Genomic DNA, 19,521 nt, shown 5'->3' with positions numbered 1-19,521 from the left:
AATGCCCGCAGCCCGGGGCCCCCAGGCTGAAGGCAGAAGGCCAGAGCTGCCTGGGGAGCAGCCGGGACTGAGGGGGCCGGGCCTGTGGAGACACGGGGCCAGGGCTGCTGCTGCTCCGAGACTGGGGTGCGGGGGCGGGGCCTGAGGGCAGTGGGGGGCAGTGGGCGAAGGCCAGGTGGGAGAGGTGAACAGAAGGATAAGGGGGAAGACACGGGGGCGGGAGAGCTGGGGGGCAAAGTGGGGGAGGAAGGTGCGGGGCGCCGAGCTGATGAGAGCAGAGGCGCTGGAACCTTGTAGGCAAGCAGGGAGGACAGGTATGTATGTACCTGTGGGCAAGAGCTGTGTAGAGGCAGAGACTGGGGGAGCAGACTTTGGCTACAGTCTCTGGGCTTCGCCAGGAAGGAAAGTGGGGGCTGTGCAGTCAGGAGGGGCTGTCGGGCAGAGGGTCTTGGAGAGGCAGGGGTCAAGAGGTCTCCCCGCAGGTGTCCCGAGGCAGCCCGAGCCCTGGGCCTGTGGTCTCTGGCCCCTCCAAGGCTGCTGTCCGCCTCCGCCCTCCGCTGGGCAGGTCCTTGCTCAGCCTTGTAGGCTGAGTTACCATATCCACGTGTGTGCGTGTAGTCGGCGTCTAAGCACGTGGGTTCACAGCTCTGCTCGTGCATTTCTGGGCCCGGGACATTGGTGTCTGTTGCGTATTTGCGACTTTGAGTGTGTAGGGACATCTCTGTGTGACCTGTGTCTGTATCCTCTGCGAGAGTGTCTGGGATGGAGACTGTCTGGGTTATGGGGTGGCCTGTGAGGTTGAGCTTTGCAGTCCAAGTGTGTGTCTGTGAGTATGTGAGTGTGCTCCTTCCCTCATTCAGCGGCTGGGGTCGCAGCGGTGGGAGGGGAGAGCCAGGAGTCCTGGGAAGCTGACCCTGTGGGCAGACACGCAGACTGGCCGGCGGGGGAGAGAGGGGACGACCTCATTGTCCCCCGGGGAGCACAATGCCCACGCCTGGGCCCCTGGCCTCGCCATTGTGCCCGCGCCGCCCCCTCCCCGTTGCCAGGGCCCAGCTGAAAGAGGCCATCGATCACGGCGGCCCTGCTCCTCAGACTGCGAGGCCCTCCTCCCCCTCCTCCCTTGCTGCCCCAGGTCCCCCCAAACTAAAGTCCTGCCTCACCCCTCGCCCAGGCCGAGAGGGGCTCAAAACTGAGGGGAGGTGGTGGGCCCCAGGAGGCCGCCGCGTCCAGGCCTCGCTGGCTGTCCCCGCGGGTCATGCTGCAGGCTCTGAGCTGGCCTTCTTGCAGGAGCTGGGGGACGTGGTGGCCACGCGGGAGCGCCCACTGGTGCTGCCGTGCCGGGTGGAGGGTGAGCCGCCCGTGTCCATTTCCTGGCAGCGGGATGGGCTGGCCCTGGCCAACGACAGCAGTGCCACCCTGATGCCCGACGGCTCCCTGCATCTGGCCACCCCGCCCTCCCGCTGGAGCCTCCCCTCCCGCGCCCACGAGTACCACTGCGTGGCCCAGAACCGCTTTGGGCGCCTTGTGAGCCGGCGGGCCTGGGTGCAGCTGGCAAGTAAGTGACTGGGCTGCTCCTGTGTGGGCAGGGGGACGAGAATGTGCAGGGGCACCCGCGGGGCACAGAATTGCCCAGGATGGGCCTGGGCAGTGCCTACTTGGCTGTTAGACGCAGTGTGCACAGTGCCTAGGGCACCAGAAGAAAAAGTGAATATAATAATGAATATATAATAATGTGTTGTTATTTTACAGTGCTGGATTATATTTGTCTTGATACCAGTGCAAATGTAAAACAGAATTTTAAATGTTGTAGAGGAAGGCAAAGTGCTTATGGCCCAAAGAAATCACAGACGTGAGACTGCAGGGGTGCAAGCGAGGCCGTCAGCAGGGAGTGGCAGCCGTGGGCACAGAAGGGGAGCTGGAGCTCTGGGACAGAGTTGCTGGCGGCAGAGCTGGGGGCCAGCTCTATGCTCAGGTGGTCCTTGTGCCCTAGGTCTGTCGCGCTTCCATCAACATCCAGAGTCCGTCGAGGTTGAGCTGGGTGGAGTCGCTTCCAGTGCCTGATCCGGGAGAGTGCTGGAGCCTTCCGTTTCCTGGGAGCACAACGGCACGACCTTGAGTACTGCCAGCCAGCGGTGAGCAGCAGCGAGAAGTGGTGGGGTGGCAGGCTATGGGCCACTGCACAGCCACGGACCCCCGACTCCTGCATCCTCAGGGTGACGCTGCTGCCTCGTGGCATCCTCCACATCACCAGCGTGAGCCGGGCTGACGTGGGCACCTACCGCTGCATGGCACACAGTGTGGCCAATACCCTCCACAGCCAGGATGCCTGGCTGATCCTGAAGGGTAAGCAAGGACCAGGGGAATCAGAGTGGGCACTGGGCAGAGAGGAGGGTGTGGGAGCTGGCACCACTGGGAGTGGGTGTGGCTGATGCTGTATGTGGCACAAATAGTTTTGAGCGCCGACTACGTATGAGGACTGTGCTGGGTGTGGGAACATAGCAGTAAGCAGGCGGAACGGGCTCGGTCCATCGCTGGCTTCCCAGAGCTGGCAACTGAGTAGAGAGGGAGGTGCTATGGGAACCCAGGGCAGGGGCCTCTAACCCAGCCTGGGGCTGTGGGCAAGGGCTGCTCAGGGCCTCAAGAGAAAGCTATACCAAGCTGGCTGTTGAAGGGTGAGCAGAGAGAGGCAGTCCAAGGTCAGGAAGGTGGAGAGGGTGGCATTCCTGGCATTGCTTTGTGCAAAAGCACAAGGGTGAGAATAGCACAGTTCATGCAGACAGTTCCATGCTGCTGGACCACAGAATGGGCAGAATTCAGGGTAACAAAAAATTGATGTAGGAAAGGTAGGCGAGGCCCATCATGAAAAGGAGTTTGGACTTGATCCAGAGAGCAGTGGGAGCCCTTTATGGGTTGAGTGTGGGCTCCTGTGTCTCGGCTGGGAGTGGATGCCTGCGTGCGCTTGTGTTTGTAAGTGGTGGGCTTAGATGTACATATGCGTGTGTGTGTGTGTGCACATTTGCATGTTTCCTCCTTGGGGTGAGGATGAAAATAGCTTTGTACCTGAGATGAAACACCCAGAACGACCCCAAATGCAGGCCATGTGGGGGTGGGAGAGTTTTGTGCCCAAAGTGAGGGTCACAGCAGAGCCCCTGAAGAGTTGGCACCTAACAGGAAACAGAGATAAGACTGACGCCACAGCCTGAAGCTGAGATGCCACCGGGGATGTGAAGGAAAGGCGTGCCTGAATCATCCACTAGGGGGCCCCATAGTATAGATAACAAGTGAACCTTGGGCAAGCATCAAGGCAAAATTTCACCAAAGGGTGCTTAGTTTTTAAACTGAAGACTGAAAGGGGAAGAGGGGGATCTGTTGTGTCTCTGCTCTGGAGCTGACTTAGAAACTGAAAGCAAAGGGTGGGGATCAGGGGCTCCTCCCTGAGAGCAGAGGGAAGCCCGGGTGAAGTTCCTCTGGCTTCCCACTTCCTGTTCCCATCAACCATCCGGGGCAGGAGGGCAGGGCGGGATGCCAGGCTTCCATGATGATCAGTACTCCTGGCCAAATGCCGGGCTACGGGCAGGCACGGGTTCTCCATCCTGCTGCATGTAGAGGCGGGGAAATGAATGTCCAAGAGAGCTTCAGGCAGCTGAGAAGAAGCAGGTGCCTGCTGGGCGCAGAGGATCAACCTGTAGCTGAGGGTTCGTGGGTTGCCTATATATTAAATATCAGGAAAGGAGCTGAGGTCAGTGTAGACTCTTCCCCAGGGACAGGAGCTGGGTACCGAAGCCCCAGCCATTCACTCCTAAAACACTTCCCTGGGGCAGGCCTTACCCTGGGCAGGCGCCAGGGACACAGAATTTCCCAGGTTTTCGAGGAGCTCACAGCGGCAAGAGGGGTATGCTGTCAGCTGTCCAGTGCTTCCAAGGTCCAGGTTTGTGTTCCGCCTCTGCCAGTCCCTCTGATGTTGAACAAGCTACTTAACCTCTCTGACACTTGCTTTCCTCATCTGTAAACTTGGAGCAATCACTGCCTTCACAGGCTCGTAGTGAGGATTAAAGGGGACAATGCATTTGGGGCTCACACTATAATGCCTGGCACACGGAGAGGTTCAGCCAGGGATGTGTGAAGTGTCATCACATGGACCAGCTCTACATCACTGAACGGTCTGACCAGGTGGAACATGGTCTCCTTGGCCAAGGCCAGGACATTCCAAGACAGTCCACAGCCTGAACTAGAGCTTGTGGAAGGCAAACTGAGGAGTGCCTGGTACAAAGTAGACCCTCAGTATATGATAGTGGGATGAATGGATGAATGAACGGAGAATGGGTGAAATACTATTCTAGGCCTTGAGGCAGATTTGAAGATGTGGAAGACTTTATACCAGTCCTTGAGAAACTTTCACTTTAGAGACAAAATTTTGTATGAGTTTTTTTTTTAATCGTGCGGCTTGTGGGATCCTAGTTCCCCAACCAGGGATCAAATCCAGGCCCCCTGCAGTGGAAGCACAGAGTCCCAACCACTGGACCACCAGGGAATTCCCGAGGAGTTTTTTTTTTCTTTTTTTAAAATATTTATTTATTTGGTTGCGCCAGGTCTCAGTTGCAGCAGGCGGGCTCATTTGCGGCTAGTGGGCTCCTTTAGTTGTGGCATGCGAACTCTTGGTTGCGGCATGCATGTGGGATCTAGTTCCCTGACCAGGGATCGAACCCGGGCCTCCGGCATTGGGAGTGCAGAGTCTTAACCACAGCGCCACCAGGGAAGTCCCCAGAGGAGTTCTTAATAAGGGACATTTATGAAAAGGTTAAAGATACGTTGCAAAGTCTCATAAAATACAAAGTGGTAAAGCAAGAATGGGGGGTGTCTGGATAAAGGAAAACAAAGGCCTGTTTCCCCTGTTGTTCACAGGTATTTGTTCCCAGTGTGGGAATAGCGCCTGGCGTACGGCAGCCCCCCAGTGATGATTCGTTGAATAACCTAATAAAATTGGAGAGGGTGGCATAAAATGAAGACCCAAACAGCAGTGTATTTCAAAAAACATTGGCGTCCCTTCTGAGCAGTTGAGACACGCTTTCTTCTCAGGGGGGGCCTGGCTTTCTTTCTGAGGGAGGGGTCTCCTGCCAGTTTTGTGGGTGACTTAGGGAAGGGGACTGGGCCCCTGGGTATCCCCCCAGGTAGGTATGGCCCCCTACCTGGCCGTTCATGTTCTGACACTGCTGCAGGCCCTCCAGCGGCACCCTCTCCTCTTTCCGCCCCTCCAGCTTAACTTGGGGCCTGCTTTAGTACACCAGAGCTGCTTGGCCCTGATACAGGCAGACCTCGGAAGTATTGCAGGTTCCGTGCCAGACCACAGCGAATATCACAATAAAGTGAGTCACATACATTTTTTGGTTTCCCAGTTCATATAAAAATCATGTTTACACTACACTATATCCTATTAAATAGCACTATGTCTAAATAAACAATGTACATATACCTCATTTAAAAAACAGTTGATTGCTGAAATTGCTAACCATCATCTGATAACGCAGGATTGCCACAAACCTTCAATTTGTAAAACAAACCAAAAAAAAAAACGCAGTATCTGCGAGGCGCAATAAAATGAGGTACACCTGTGCTTACTGCCATAGGACCTTGGGCAAGTGATTTTCTTTATCTGTAAACCAGGAGTAAAATAGCACCTGCTCTGGGGTCTGGTCACTTGAGGACTAGAAGGGTCCTCCGGGAGCAAAAGTTTGTCCTGGGTGCAGGGGGAGAGTACTGCTGCCTGATCCCTCGATTTGCTATTTCCACCTCACAGTGGGATCCCCACGGCTCCTGTAGGAGCCCGAGTTTCTGTCTGGACCTCAGAACCTGACACTCACGGTGCACCAAACGGCAGTGCTGGAATGCATCGCCACAGGCCACCCACGGCCACTGGTCTCCTGGAGCCGCCTGGGTGTGAAGCCGCCCCGTCCCACCCCGCCTCCTGGAGCCCCCAGCACTTTGCGCTTTCGCAGCTCTGACCCCTCGTCTCCCTGTAGATGGCCAATCCATCGGCGTAGAGGGCATCCAAGTCCTGGGCACCGGGAACCTCATGATCTCCGATGTGTCGGTCCAGCACTCAGCCGTCTATGTCTGTGCGGCCAATCGGCCGGGAACCCGGGTCCGACGCACAGCACAGGGCGTCCTGCTCGTGCAGGGTGAGCCCCAAGGGCCGGCCAGGGAGGGTCCTGGGGCGCCTCATCCCCCCATGGGAACCTGAATGGGGAGAGGGGCAGGGGCAGGAGGAAGGTGAGAGGCCGGGCCTCATGGCGCCCTCCACCTGCGATTGCCTGCCCAGCTCCGCCCGAGTTTGTCCAGTGGCCACAATCCTTGTCCAGGCCTCCAGGCAGCAGCGCCATCTTCACCTGCATGGCCCAGGGCGTCCCCGAGCCCCAGCTGGCCTGGTTGAAGAATGGGAAGGGGCTGAGTCCTGGGGATAACATTTGGCTAACCCACAACAACAGGTACCTGAAGTACCCCCGTCCCGCACCCTCCACCCTGCATGACTGCTGATGTATCCTCACCTGCCCCAGGCGTCCAGCCCCACCTCCTCACAACACTCTCTACCACCCACACAAACCCCCTGCATCCACCCCTACCCACGGGAGGCTCTGCCCTGCCTGCTCCATACAAGCAATGTCCACACAAGGTGGTGTGTCCTTTTGCTTCTGGGCAGGTCTGTGGGTCTCACCACCCAACCAGGGCAGGGGACTTGGCGGGAAGGAGCCCCCAGTGGCTACGTCTGTTTTCCCTTAGCACGCTGATGCTGGCGGGGATCTCAGCAGAGGACGAGGCCATCTGCCAATGCGTGGCAGAGAACAGCGCGGGCTCCAACCAGGCCAGCACCCGCCTGGCTGTGACAGGGGACCCAGAGCCACCCCCTGCCCCCAGGGGTCTGCAGGCAATGGCTCGCTCCACCTTTGCCATTCGAGTGTTCTGGGAACCACCGCCCTCCAGTGGGGACATCACTGGCTATGTGCTGCACCTCCGGCCAGTTGGAGGTGGGTGTGGGTGGGTAGACGGGAATCCCTGACCCCAGCCCACTTCTCCCGACTGGGGGTGTCCCTGGGCAAGTTTCTCTCACTCTTAGTGACCCCCAGACCTGTCTGGACACAGGCCAGGCCTCTGGACCTGTGGTCCTCTGGTACTTCCTTCTGCTCTTCAGTCCTTTCTCATCCTGGCTCCCGACTTCTACAGCCCCCTTCCCTGCTCTCCTTGGAGACCTAGCTGAAGCTTTGTGCCCACTTTGTGGGGGTGGGGGATGTTTGTAGTGAGGGAGAGGGATGCTGGCTGCCAAGCTGCTCTGCTTCTCAGAGCCAGCTGGCCCGGAGCTCCAAAAGGCCGTGGGCAAAGGCACCTTTGAGCATGTCGTCTCCAGTCTGGAGCCAGACACGGTCTACTCTATCCACCTGCGGGCCTACTCACCAGAGGGTGCCAGCCAGGACCCTGCCTCCATCCACGCTTCCACCATGGGCAGCAGTGAGGGACACCCTCTCCAGCCTTGTACAGCCCCTGGCCTCAGGCAGACAGGGCTGCCAAGCAGCTCATCTCATTTCTCTGCAGCCCCTGCTGCCCTTGGCTTCTCCACCAAAGTGCTCAACGCCACCTCTGTTCAGGCCTCCTGGGAGCTGCCATCCCAGCTGGGGCCCATCCAGGGCTTCAAACTCTTTCACTGCAAGCTGCCCGCTGCCCATTTTGAGGGGCCCCTGCTTCTGGCTAGCACTGTCAGTTCCTTCCTCTACACAGATCTGGGTGAGGCCCTGAACCTTCTTGGGGCCCCTCCTCAGTGTGGTCTTGCCCCAGGCACTGAGCTTCCTGGCCCAGCCAGGCCTGTTCCCTTCACAATCTCCTGCTTCTTGCAGAGCCAGCCGCCCTCTATGAGATCAAGCTTCAGGCATTCAGTGGCAACGGGGATGGCAACAGCAGTGCCCATGTTGTCTCTTTGCGTGAAGTGCCCCTAGCCACCCCTGGTGAGTGGGGTCCCGTAGGAGGGTAGCAGGCCCGGGGTCAGAGCAGGCTCTTCCCATAGGACCTACGGCTGTCAGTCTTCAGGGAGGAGGAGGGGCCTGAGCTTTGCCTCCATCCTGGTCCTCTGACAGATGGCACCGTGTCCAGAGTCCAAGGCTGGGTGCTCTTGCAGCCAGGATGAGAAGAGCTCACTGCCTGGGGTTGTGGTGGGCATCCACGTGGGCTCTGGCTGCCCTCATCGTTTGCCTCCTCCTGGGCTGGAGACATAGGTAAGGGCCAGGATGGCTATATGTGGAAAACTGCTAGGAAGACAGTCTGCACTATGGTGGCACAGGCCCAAAGAGCAAGAAAGGGCTTTTATCCCTGACTAATCTGTCTTACAAATAAGGACACTGAGGCAGAGAGGGAGGGCCAGTTCTTCTCACAGCTGTGTGGCATCAGAAGTGGGAGGAGGCCTGGTGGGCTGCAGGAAGTGGGGCAGAGAGCACTGGGGCTCCCGAGGCAGAGGGCGGGTGGCAGAAGTGGGCCAGAGCTAGATCCCTGCCATCCTGTGCACGAGGAAGGGGCCCAGCCTCTCCCCCTGTGGAGTATGGAACAGGATGAAAGGCTGGGACCGATGGATGCTAAGCCAGAGAGAAGCCCCAGACAGGTCAGGGTGCTGACCCTCCCTATCCGGGCAGCCTCTTCTGCAGACAGGGGTCCCAAGAGTGCTGGGCAGTGCCTCAGACTGCCTTGGACAGAGCTGGGGGCTGCAGAGGCCAGGCTCCGAGTGGAGGGAAGCCGGAGGAGAAGACTGAACTCATCACCCACGTGAGGGGGATTCAGGTGAGGGGGATTGGGAAGGAGAAAGTAGTGTGCTTTGAGGCTCTGGGGCCGAAGCCTGATCACCGCCTTCCCTCTCAGGTGACCGTGGAGTAGCCGCCCTTAGCCTAGGGCCCTCCAAGTTGGCTCCCTCCCAGGTGCCACTAACTCCGGCCCCACCAAAGAATCTACATCACCTTTCCCTGCCACCCCGGAGTCAAGAAAGAACCAAAGGTCCCTAAGCCCCCCTCCGGGGAGGGTCAGGTCTGACCATAGGGCGAGAGAAGAGGTTGTGATTTCTGTTTCTCCCTTCTCCTCAAGAAATGGGGAACTCTGTGTCTTCCCCAACACACCAAATAACCTCAAACTAAACCATGTCAGGTGGGAGTACTCTCCAACCCATTAGTCCTCCCTCAAAACCCCATCGAATATATCCTCTTGATTCAAATATGAACTACCCAAAGATATATAGCTTTAAAGCACCGCCCCCCACCCCCACCAAGAAGGGGACTCAGGGCAAGGGGCTCTGTCAGCAACTCCATCTTCCAACCCGAACCCCCAGTCTGAAATCTGTCTCCTCATGCCTAAGCTGGAGTCTGACCAGGGACAGGCAACCTGCATTCCTGGTGGTCTAAACAGGCAGGTGGACAAAGGGGCTGCCAAGTTCCTTGCCCCCTTGTCCCAACATGAGAAGAGTTCTGAACATCTAAGCTCACACACGTTGCTTCTCTGAGCAACCAAATGCCCATCTCCCCCTTTCCAGAACCACAGCATTGACCCCTTTTGGGAGGCATGCCTCCTCATTTTTCTATTTTTGAAAGGAGATATTAGTTTGCGTTGAGGTTCTGGTGGCCTTGAATCCCTTGTAGAATGAGCACAGATGCTGTGGAGCACCCCACACATCTATTCCCCTCAATTCTAGGTGTCCAAAGACCACCTCTTCCCCACTCCTCCCTCTGACCTATGGCCCTCCTGGCCTCCTTGTCCCTCCTCGTCCAGCTCTATCACAAACCTAAAACCAAACCCCAGGCTCTCCCTCAATCTGCCTCCCTCCAAGGCTGTCCAGTATTGTGCCCAAAAGGGGGTAGGGTCTTGGAGGAAGGAAAACCCAGGTCTTAGGGGGACCCCAAACACTGTCTCCTCTGTGCTCTTGTAGGATGATGCTCATACCAGTGACAAGACCTCCAGCAAGGCTGGGCCCTGCCCCTCCCCAACTGCACAAGGGGCGTAAGCAGCTTTAACTAATAAATGTGGCAGGGGACCAAGAGGTTAAGAACAGCCCCAAACTTCAGGTCCCTGAGGAAGTAACATCCTCTCCTCTGGGTGGGCCTGGTCTAAGAGCTTTGTTGGAAATAAACCAAAATGGAAAAAATAAATTAGGATCTGGTTAATGTTCTGGATTGAAAGGAAAACCTGGGGAAGTGGGGGTGATGACATGGTAAGACAGAGCGGTTCCAGATCTTTCAGGGCATGTTGCACTGAAGCTGGGGAACTACATATTCTGCAGTTTGCTAAGGAAAGAACAGTGTGAGCTGTTTTAAGGTCCCCACCTGGAGAAACCAGCATGCTACAAAGGATTGTTACTGGAGTCTAGAGCAGTGTGATGAGAAGGGCCAAGGACAGCTAGGGTACACCTCTCCTTAGGACAGGATGGAGATCCAGCCTCTGGGTTAAATGCAGCCTCCTTACGGATACCTTTAGACCTTACGTCATCAGGTAATTTAAGTGGGGTCAGTGGCTTCCAGAACACTGGATCTACATAAAGGTGAGGGGAAGAAGAATACAGAAGTAAGGGCTTTAAATAACACAATTGAAGAAAAGGGCACAAACTAAAGGTACCCCATTGACTGGAGGGGGTATAAGTCATAGCTAATCTCCAGATGGCCCCTAAAATTCTCCCACCAAACTGCCCCCCCTGCCCCCCCATGACTAAAGCACAAGCCACAGGAAAGTTTAGAAACCATTCCTTTCTTTATTAAACATAGCTTGCAAGTGATAAATATTACAAAGTTTTTTTCTTTTAATCCTTTCTCCAAAAATTAGCTTATTATTTGAATCTGTCACTGCTGAAATGCTCAGCAGCATCTGAAACAGATGGGAGTGTATTTGCCTTTTTGAAAACCAGTTTCTATTGGTCTTAGTTTTTTCATTTTAATTCCCAAACACAATGCAGAAAATTAAGAGTTTGTTTTTCGTTTTTTGTTTTTTTTTAAAAAAAGGAAACTTAAAGAGTTGTGCAAAAGGGTCTTGTTCCCCTCCCACCCACCCCATTCAGAGAAGACCATTCCCCATCCCACCTCCCTGCTCCCCACCCCACCACCAATCTATCCTTCCACCTTCACCAGGGCTTCACCCACCATCCTATACCCTCTCCAGGCTTTACCAGCCAAGACCTAGAGTGTGGGAGTACTCAGCCCAGGCTGTGGGGAAATTGGGCCCCTGAAGGAGACAGCTGTTCAGACAGCTGCCTTTAGGGGGTTCAGATGATGAGATCTGAGGGAAGGAGACAAGATGTAGACTACATCTGAACTCTCCTACCAAGAAGTGAGTAAAGTTCTGCATCCTGTAGCTCACAAAGGGTGTGAGTGACCACCAACCTGGGGTATTCAATGGTCAACCACCCTTGAGGGCAGCTGCTTGTGAGGTGGGGCTTGGGGCCTGGTCCCTGCCCTTGGATGACTAGAGACATGAGAGCAAAGATGTCACAGGTTTAACTGATGTCCTAAACATCACTCTGCTGCCTTTCCTAAACCAAAAGGAACAGTCGGGGCCTGGCAGCTCTCCAAGGGTACTGGTCGCACATTTACCCACTTCAACACTAGTCACTTTGGTTTCCTCCATGGGTTTTCAGCCCAACACTTTCCTCACCTCAAGTTGTTTTGTAGGTGGGGAAGGAAGCATTTTAAACTTGGTGGCCAGATGATCTCCCCCTGTCTGCCATCACTTCACAAATAAGAAAACTGAGACCCAGAAAATTAACTCTACCAAAGGTCACATAGCAAGTTAGTAGGAAAGCCTGGGACTAAACCCCAGGTCTCCAGACTGTGCCACCACCCACCTCCCTTTGTGTTGTGGTTCTCTTTACTCTCCACAGTCCGGACTAAGAGCCTTAGCTTTTGCAGTAACCCAACCTCACCCCAATTTACAAAGATGGATATGGCTCTCCCTAGGGGAGACTTTCTCAGGATGACTTGTTAAAATCATTTCTATCATCCCATGACAATCCACCCTCAAAGGCCCATGAAACTAGCTTCTTTTTTGGGGTTGGAGGAAATCCCTTGCATAAGAAAGCTTGACACTGAATTTTGTTATATAGGTATATTGTATATATGCTGATGCAATCAGAGGAAAAAAAACAGTGCAAATACAATTACAATTCATAATAATACTTGGTTTCAATGCCCCCGGGAACTGCCCCATTCCTCGGCTACCTCCCAACCCCCAGCACTTCCCCACAGTATCAACCTAATGCTGGGGGGTAGGGAGGGTGGGCAGGTTAGGGTAGGGAGTGGGCTCTGCCAAGGCAGTGCTGGTGACCCGGAGGGACTACTCCAGGGTGGGGAGGCAAGGCACAAATTAGGGGTGGGTGGTGGGGGAGGTGGCATCTCTAAGGAGGGATGGGGTTGGGGCAGCTGCCAGTCTCAGTGTGCTGGGCCCGGCCCACTCCCCTACCCACCCTCCACAGCCCTGCCTCCCTACCCCCGCCCCTTCCCCAGAAACCCTTTTGCACGGATCATACACAAACGGGCACATTACAAAATGACATAACACAGTTTCACAATATCCATGGCTAGGGCTTTTTTTTCTCTTTTTCAGTTTTTTTTTTTTTCTACACAATGTACAATTCCTTTTAAATGGATCAAGAAATAGCTTATATACACGAATGAGTCCTTGTTATAACATCTCGGCAGCAAATATCATAAGCTAATGAAGGTCTTGTTGGAGGGGAAGGGAGCCTAGGACTGGGGTGTGGGGTGTGGGGTGTGGAGAGAAGGTTATGCCTTCTGGAGAAGTGGGGAGAAAAGGGAGTGGTTGGGGAAAAGGAACAAAAGTAAAATATCAAGAAGCATCTTTACAAAGCAGTTCTATAGCTAATTCCTTTTAAAGGGGAAAGGAAAGGTAACCAAAGCAGGAAAACATTTATCTCTGTGTCTTAAAAAAAAATTGTCTACCATACATACATCCAAAAAATGTGGAAAAAGTACTTATTCCAGGGATGAAAGAAGTCCAGATGCTGTGGTCAAATGACAAAAAAAAAGAAAAAGAAAAAAAAAAGACAAATAAGGACCTCTGTCCCTCAGTTTTACCCAAGCCTTACTGCTTATCCACCCATATCAGGCTTCTAGAGAGTAAGCCACTGTCCATAAACTACTACTACTTTTAAAGCCTCTGGGGATGGAGGAAGCCAGGCAGAACTGGTGGGATCCTCACTCTAGTATCACCCTGAGCTTCAATGCTCCAGGGGTAAAATAACTCTGAACAGAGGGTCTTTCCTCCTATCTTTAGGGCATGAGGTTTAGTGTCTATGGGGCCCAAGGCCTGGGGATGGACAGCAACAATAGACTTGGAGGGACACAAGGCAATCAGTGGTGAAAAAGTAGAGAAATGAGGAAAACAGAAGGATGGGGGAGAGGAAGGAAAGGGAGGAGGTGGAAGGCTAATACTTTACCATGATTAGGGGAACCTCACCCCTGTCACTAATCCCTGGGAAGGGTATGAAAATGGGGAGAAGAGAGGGTAAGAAATCAAACCTCAGCGATTGAGCAAAGGGTCACGGAGCTATACTAGTCAACAAGCAGCCTCTGTGTAACTGACCCTGAGGGGATAAAAACAGGGAAGACTCCATCCTCTCCCCTATCGCCTCAGCACCTTGGCAGGCACTCGACTACAGGCTTTCCTTCCCCATCATCCCCCATTCTCGACACATATTACTTCCAAGCCCCATTCAAAGGTGGCCTGGCTCCCAGGGAAGGGACTCAGCTCAGGGCAGGGACACCCCCCAGCCAGACGGTATTGCACATTCTCTGTTCCTTATTTTTAATCTCAATTGACAAACTTGGGTACCTCGTACCTCTGAGCACCTCTGAGCTGGGGGAGGGGAGACATAACAGAAATGGCACTTCATCATGGGGGCTGGGGGGGGAAGAAGCTAGACAGACATGCCACAAGGCAAGATGACTTGCAGGGAAAATATTTTTTAAAAAGCTTCCAATTTTGTGGAAGAGGGAAAAGCAAAACCAAACGATTTATCCAGTGCTTTCAAAGCACAGAGGGCAAAGGAGAGATGTAAGAATATATCTTTATATATATATATATAATTTTAAAATAATCCCAGACCCAGTTCCACTAACCCCCCTCCCTCTCCCACCACTTACAGTCAGGGGTTCCACATTCCCCAGAAAAATACTCGAAACGACCCCATCACTACCTGTTACTAGCGTCTAGCTTCCAGATCATTTCACCACTGGGGGAGCCCAGACACAGGCTGCATCTCTGCTCCTTTATTAAGTGCTCAATGAATTTGGGGGAAGGGAGGAAAGAAAAAAAGCCAGGAAGGCCCGTAGGGCCAGTATAATCACCCACAGTGGCTCTGGAGTATGGGGAGTAGAGGCCAGTGTGGGGGGAACTGAGCCTGATTCCAGCTCCTTCTCCCATCCCCTCCCCAAACTTTATGGGGAGGATGTGCAGTTTGTGTGTGTGTTAATTTTAAAAGTGCCTTCTTACTTTAAAAAATTATTTAATTTTAAAAATAAAAGTGGGGGACCTTCCCCAGGTTGCTTTCAAGGGTAAAATGTTAAACTCCTCTCTTCATACCTCTTTGCTGAGAGTATCCCTTCCTTGAACTCTGGCAGCTTCTACGGCTGGAGAGGCAGGTGGGCATACACTATGAGGAGAGCAGAAACCTCTACCTTTAAGGGGCTTCCCTTGCCTCAAAAACAGCCTGGTCCCCTCCCCCTTCCCCCACAGTATGGGCAAATGGGATGCTAATCTCCCCAATCCCCAGAACAGCAACATTGCACAATTCAATTCATTCTCTACATTAGTAGCACTTAAGAAAAAAATAAAAACAAACAAAAAAGCAAAATTTATAGAATTCTGGGGAGAAAAAAGACCACATCTACTTGTGTAGCACAAGTCCAGGATTGGTTGTGACGTGAATTGTCTGGCTTTGAGCGGCTGGCTCTGCAGTTAGTGCAGCAGGGTCAGGGCAGCTCCAATCTGTTAGGTGCCCTCACCCTCATCTCCTGGCGCTCAGAAGGTAAAGAGACAAATGGGAAAGTCGCAACTGTTGGGAGGGAAACCCCTCTTTCTTTCTTCCTCTATTTCCTCCCTTTGACATTTCACTCACTCATGTCCATCCAATGTCCAGGACACCCAGCAGAGTCAGGCTAGGAATAGCCACTCCTCTATATTACAGATGGGGCTGTGGTTACCAAGGGCAGATCAGGATTTAAAAAAGAAAAGAAAAGAAAAGAGACAGGGATGGGGGAGAATTTTACAAAGAAAATAAGATGAAATAATTTGGGGCTAGTTGGCCTGGAATAGACTCCTGTATCTCCACTGGGGTCAGGAGACCAATCTCATTCCCCCAGCATCCAGAAGGCCAGGACCTGGTCTCAGTCCTCCTTGGCTCAATATTATGCTCATTGTCACGCCCCTTTCTCCCCCTTCTTTATGGGTCAATTCTAGGGTGGTTAAGTTTTAAAGCTTCTCCTTCCAGGCTCTTTCCCCTCATTCTTAGAGCCCAACTTCAATACTCAACACTGCCTCCAGAACTGTGCAGCTCAGAGACACCCCAGAGCGGGTGTGCTATTCCTCCTTGTTTGATGCCACCACCTCCCCCTGACCCTGGGGTTAAGTGCATTAAAAACTTCTGCCCCTAACACTCCCAGTCATGTCCTACTTGGCAGTTGGGGACCCTACTGCAATGCTCCTATCACTTAACTGATTATCATTTGTGTTTACCAAAAAAAAAAAAAAAAAAAAAAGACGAAAGAGAAAAAAAAATATTGGGGGGAAAATAAAAAGGTTTAACCGTCCACTGAACAAAGGGACGACACACAACATCATTAAAAATGATAATAATAATTAAAGCATAAAAACAAACTTTAGAAACACACGTCAGAGGGCTTGGATTTCTCCCCAGGACCTCATTCTGACCTCTATCAGAGGCAAAGATCCACCTCACTGTTATAGAAAACTGAAGAGAGAAAGTGGCAGAAGAACAGATCGCAGCAGTGTGAAATAAAGAGGAGGTGGTGGGGCAGGGCGTGTGTTTTCTTGTTGATTTCTACTGTTTGTCTTCTGTTTTTCTGTTTTGTTTTCCGTGTATGGTAGGCACCAGTACAGGCACTGCATGCGACGGAAGTTGGGGGCAATGGGAGAGGAGAGGAGTAAAGGATACAAGGTTGGGGCAGTACAAGTGGAACAGGCGTTATTTCTGTCCACTGATGGACTGCGATATAGACCGGGGAGGGATCATGTCTAAAAGGTATTCCCGCTGTCGGTCTGCCAGACTGGGGGCTTTGTGTCCTCCAATACCAGTGTTCAAGTATGCAATGTTGACACCTAGACCCAGGAGACAAAAGTGGAGCGCAGGTATTAAAAGAGGAAATGACACCTTCTTCCACACTGCCCTGGGGCTACAGTGGTGGAGATGCAGAGGAAACATTAGAAGTTGTCTACATCTCTGCAGACTCAGTTAAGCTTTATTTCAGTAGCAACTACCCACCCTGCTCCCAAGCTTTAGGAGAGGTCTTCCCAAAACTTCAATCCTACCAGGAATAATAAACACTCCTGATGGTACAGAAGAGTCAAAGAAAACAGTGGTGAAAGGAAAATAATCAAGACAAAGAGGGAATTACTGAATCTGCTTTGGTTTTGGGCCTGCTGACTGTAAAGAAGCATCCCTGGGTCATTCAAACTGGATCAGGACAGTTAACCCTGCTATTCTGGCCAAAAGAGATCAATAACCGCATGCACACTAAGAGGGCACACTAGACAGGACTGTGTCATTTTCACCACTAAAACCCTAGTGTACTGTGCCTAGCATGTAATATGCATTTAGCAAACCTTTGCCAAATAAGAAGAGTGAAGGGAGTAGGGCCTAAAGAAAGAGCAGAAAACAAAAGAAAGAACAATTCACCTAAAGGGGCTGCTAAAGAATTGCATACTAATTAGTCAATCCCTGAGAAAAGTTCTCAGATCAACCCTTCTTACCTGGCATACCAAGGAGGCCACCTGGCACAGACAGCTGGGGTGCCTGTGCAAAGTTGGAAAGCATGGAACGGGCAGACGTGGGTATACCACGCTGGAGACTGCTTTGGGGCTGTGGAGCCTGCAATGAGGAGGAGACAAGCAATCATAACTTTACCATGATGGAAGGTGTAAGGGGGAGGTAAGGATATGGGAGTACAGAAGAGCAGTATGATTTTCTGCAGAAGAAAGGACAAATTGAGATAAATGGCTGACAAAACCTCAAGAGAAATCCTCACCTGTCGAAGCGTATGATGTCTCATTATGGTCTCTTGTTTACTGACACTGGACACAGCTGGAGCCGTAGTGGGGGAGAGTGCTGCCTGCTGCTGTAATCGCTGTTCAATTTCCTGTTGGGAGTCATCAGGTCAAGTTGGGCAGGACAGCACCCAATTTCCTAACCAGAAAACCTAGAGGTCTTCTTATCTCTAATGTTGCCAGCTAGTTGGAGGGATATGGAAAAGGCAAAAGAGTTTGGTGGGGTAGGTGAACTAAGATCTCTGGGTACAAGTAACCTACACACTTCAATGATTAGGAATCCCTCTCTCCAAGAAAGCTGGCTCTCAGAAGTTGGCTGGAGAGATCTGGGTGTTGGCGATGAGCTGACTAATGTAATTAATTAAGGCTGATGAGTTACTAAGTTTTATTTTTTGACTCTTGTCTACCCATTTTCCAGGAGACCCATGATGCTACCCAGAGGGGTCTGATGGGTGGTGGGGTGGAAAAGAATCTGAGCTTCCCAACACATCTTCCCCACTCCAAGATATTCTCATTCTATTAATACTATATGAGAGTTCACACACTCTAGCAACCACTAATCTTCACTGGGCTACTTTATAATCTACCCTTTCCTTTGTCATTTCTTTGTCAAATATGGACTGCAGATAATTACTTCTCTCAAAGAGATTTCTAGTACAAATATAAATCCCTCTCACCAAAATCCATTTGTTTAAGGAAATGAAATCAAGAATAGAGGAATTATTTAGTACTATCAGGAAAAGCCAAGAGTCTCAAGCCTTTTGTCCCTTTCCCTTAAGCTCAGCCATATGTCATTATGCTCTTACCCAATCAGAAACAGCCAAATGGAAATGGGAAAGGCAGAATGGTAAGAAGAAAAAAAGGGAACCCAGACCTCTAGGTTCTAGGAACTTAGATTCAGAAACCTAGATCACCTGGACTGTGGGGATCAGAGAGACAACTCCTCTAAACTAGAAAGAACTGTCTTTTGGGAAAACCAAACCTGGGCAGGTGGCTGGTGAGAAGTAGTCAGAATTCTTACCTGTTCCTGCTGTAGGGCTTTAACAAAAGCATTTTTCAGTCGGTTGGTGTGTTCTGCCTTTAGAGCCTTCTTCTGGTTGGAGGTCATACATTGCTCACATAGAATCTTACCATTCTTTTCTTGCTTCCAGTGAGGGGTGAAATCTGTGCGGCACTGGGCACAAACAAAGGGTTCAACCCGCAGAAGTGAGGCACAGCTTTTCCCTAGATGCCAACAAAAAGAATAATCAGTGGTTTCACATTTCCTCTGTATCTCCTCTGTTTCTTTTCATCAGATGATCTTTTTCCAGGAGTTTACTCTGCTGAATTAAGAAAGAGCCTCTATAATTTATAAAATACTTTTATTTCATTTGATTGCAACAACATCACTTTAGGGAATTAGACAGTACCATCCCCATTTACAAATGAGGAAACTAAGTCTAAGAAACATAGCTCCAAAAGACAAAACTGGGACAGGAACCCAAGTTTTCTGATTTCCTGTTACACCACACTGAGAAGAAAATGTGTGTCAATTCAGTCAAAGGGCTCCACCTAATTCCGCCAGTACTTTTGCTTCTTAGCATCTCTTTACCTCAGTCTACACTTATCTCTATCATATACATTCATAATTTTTACCTATCAGTGTCTGAATTATTCACGTTGTGATCTATTTATAGCCAATACTGAGCCCTTTAGGCACTTTCCTCAGGTGTTCCCCTAAGTCCTTATGTTTAGAAATTCAGGCTTAATAACTTTTGTCAGAATAGACTGTGTGATGTTATTAATACTTTATAGTTCAGTGTTGGCTTACAGCTTTTATGTGGTCCTAGTTGTCTTTATCAGTCTATTTTCTCAACTAAAAGCACTCAAACAGCAGGGACTGAATATAATAATGCAAGCACAATGCCACATAAACACTAACATTAAAAATAAGTGTTCTAGTCTTCAAATTATGCATGCATCACGCTAGGCACATTTAAAAGAGCTAACGATATACTGCAAAAAACAGACAAGATATACAAAATACACAGCAAAAATATTAAGTCTAAGATACACAGACACACAAAAAGCTTTTTGATACGCTGCTCCTAAACAGTCTCCGAATCAGAGACAGGAGGTGGTTTGGCAATAGTAAAGAGAGGTTATTTAATATTACACAGTACCATGCGATACTCTGCCCATATCAATCAGGTCTGACAACTTCTTGTTTAGATAAAAAGA

General features: G+C 51.3%; 2 protein-coding genes across 3 annotated transcripts in view; one reads left to right on the top strand and one right to left on the bottom strand.

Moving 5' to 3' along the window:
- Positions 1-984: 984 nt before the first annotated feature.
- Positions 985-10,018, top strand: LOC114897883 (immunoglobulin superfamily DCC subclass member 3). The gene is made up of 12 exons (XM_029226941.1): positions 985-1,555; positions 2,098-2,343; positions 5,278-5,363; positions 5,818-5,932; positions 6,018-6,176; positions 6,317-6,482; positions 6,775-7,019; positions 7,333-7,497; positions 7,582-7,770; positions 7,881-7,988; positions 8,890-8,945; positions 9,944-10,018. Exons 1-12 carry the CDS (start codon positions 985-987, stop codon positions 10,016-10,018), a joined length of 2,181 nt encoding a protein of 726 aa, XP_029082774.1.
- Positions 10,019-10,754: 736 nt separating this feature from the next.
- GATAD2B (GATA zinc finger domain containing 2B) overlaps positions 10,755-19,521 on the bottom strand; it is an 81,362-nt gene continuing 72,595 nt past the window's right edge. The window contains exons 8-11 of one of the 2 annotated variants that reach the window (XM_029227469.1): positions 18,323-18,525; positions 17,283-17,393; positions 17,008-17,125; positions 10,755-16,356 (exon numbers count right to left, since the gene is read on the bottom strand). In XM_029227469.1, the coding sequence (XP_029083302.1) occupies positions 16,223-16,356; positions 17,008-17,125; positions 17,283-17,393; positions 18,323-18,525 (566 nt within the window). In that variant the 3' untranslated portion in view covers positions 10,755-16,222. The remainder of the gene's footprint in view (positions 16,357-17,007; positions 17,126-17,282; positions 17,394-18,322; positions 18,526-19,521) is intronic. The other variant, XM_029227470.1, reaches the window with a different exon arrangement.

Source organism: Monodon monoceros, unplaced genomic scaffold (genome assembly GCF_005190385.1).
Source record: "Monodon monoceros isolate NGI ecotype Baffin Bay Population unplaced genomic scaffold, NGI_Narwhal_1 Super_Scaffold_18, whole genome shotgun sequence".
NCBI classification, from domain to species: domain Eukaryota; kingdom Metazoa; phylum Chordata; class Mammalia; order Artiodactyla; family Monodontidae; genus Monodon; species Monodon monoceros.
Note: the sequence above shows the minus strand (reverse complement) of the source record. Positions and strands in the feature narration are given on the sequence as shown.

Excerpts from the sequence above, each read along its gene's own strand:
- LOC114897883 (XM_029226941.1), top strand. The coding sequence starts at position 985 with ATGCCCACGCCTGGGCCCCTGGCCTCGCCATTGTGCCCGCGCCGCCCC. Across the intron at positions 7,498-7,581 it reads CGCTTCCACCATGGGCAGCA|CCCCTGCTGCCCTTGGCTTC; the intron begins GTGAGGGACACC and ends ATTTCTCTGCAG. Across the intron at positions 7,771-7,880 it reads CTTCCTCTACACAGATCTGG|AGCCAGCCGCCCTCTATGAG; the intron begins GTGAGGCCCTGA and ends TGCTTCTTGCAG.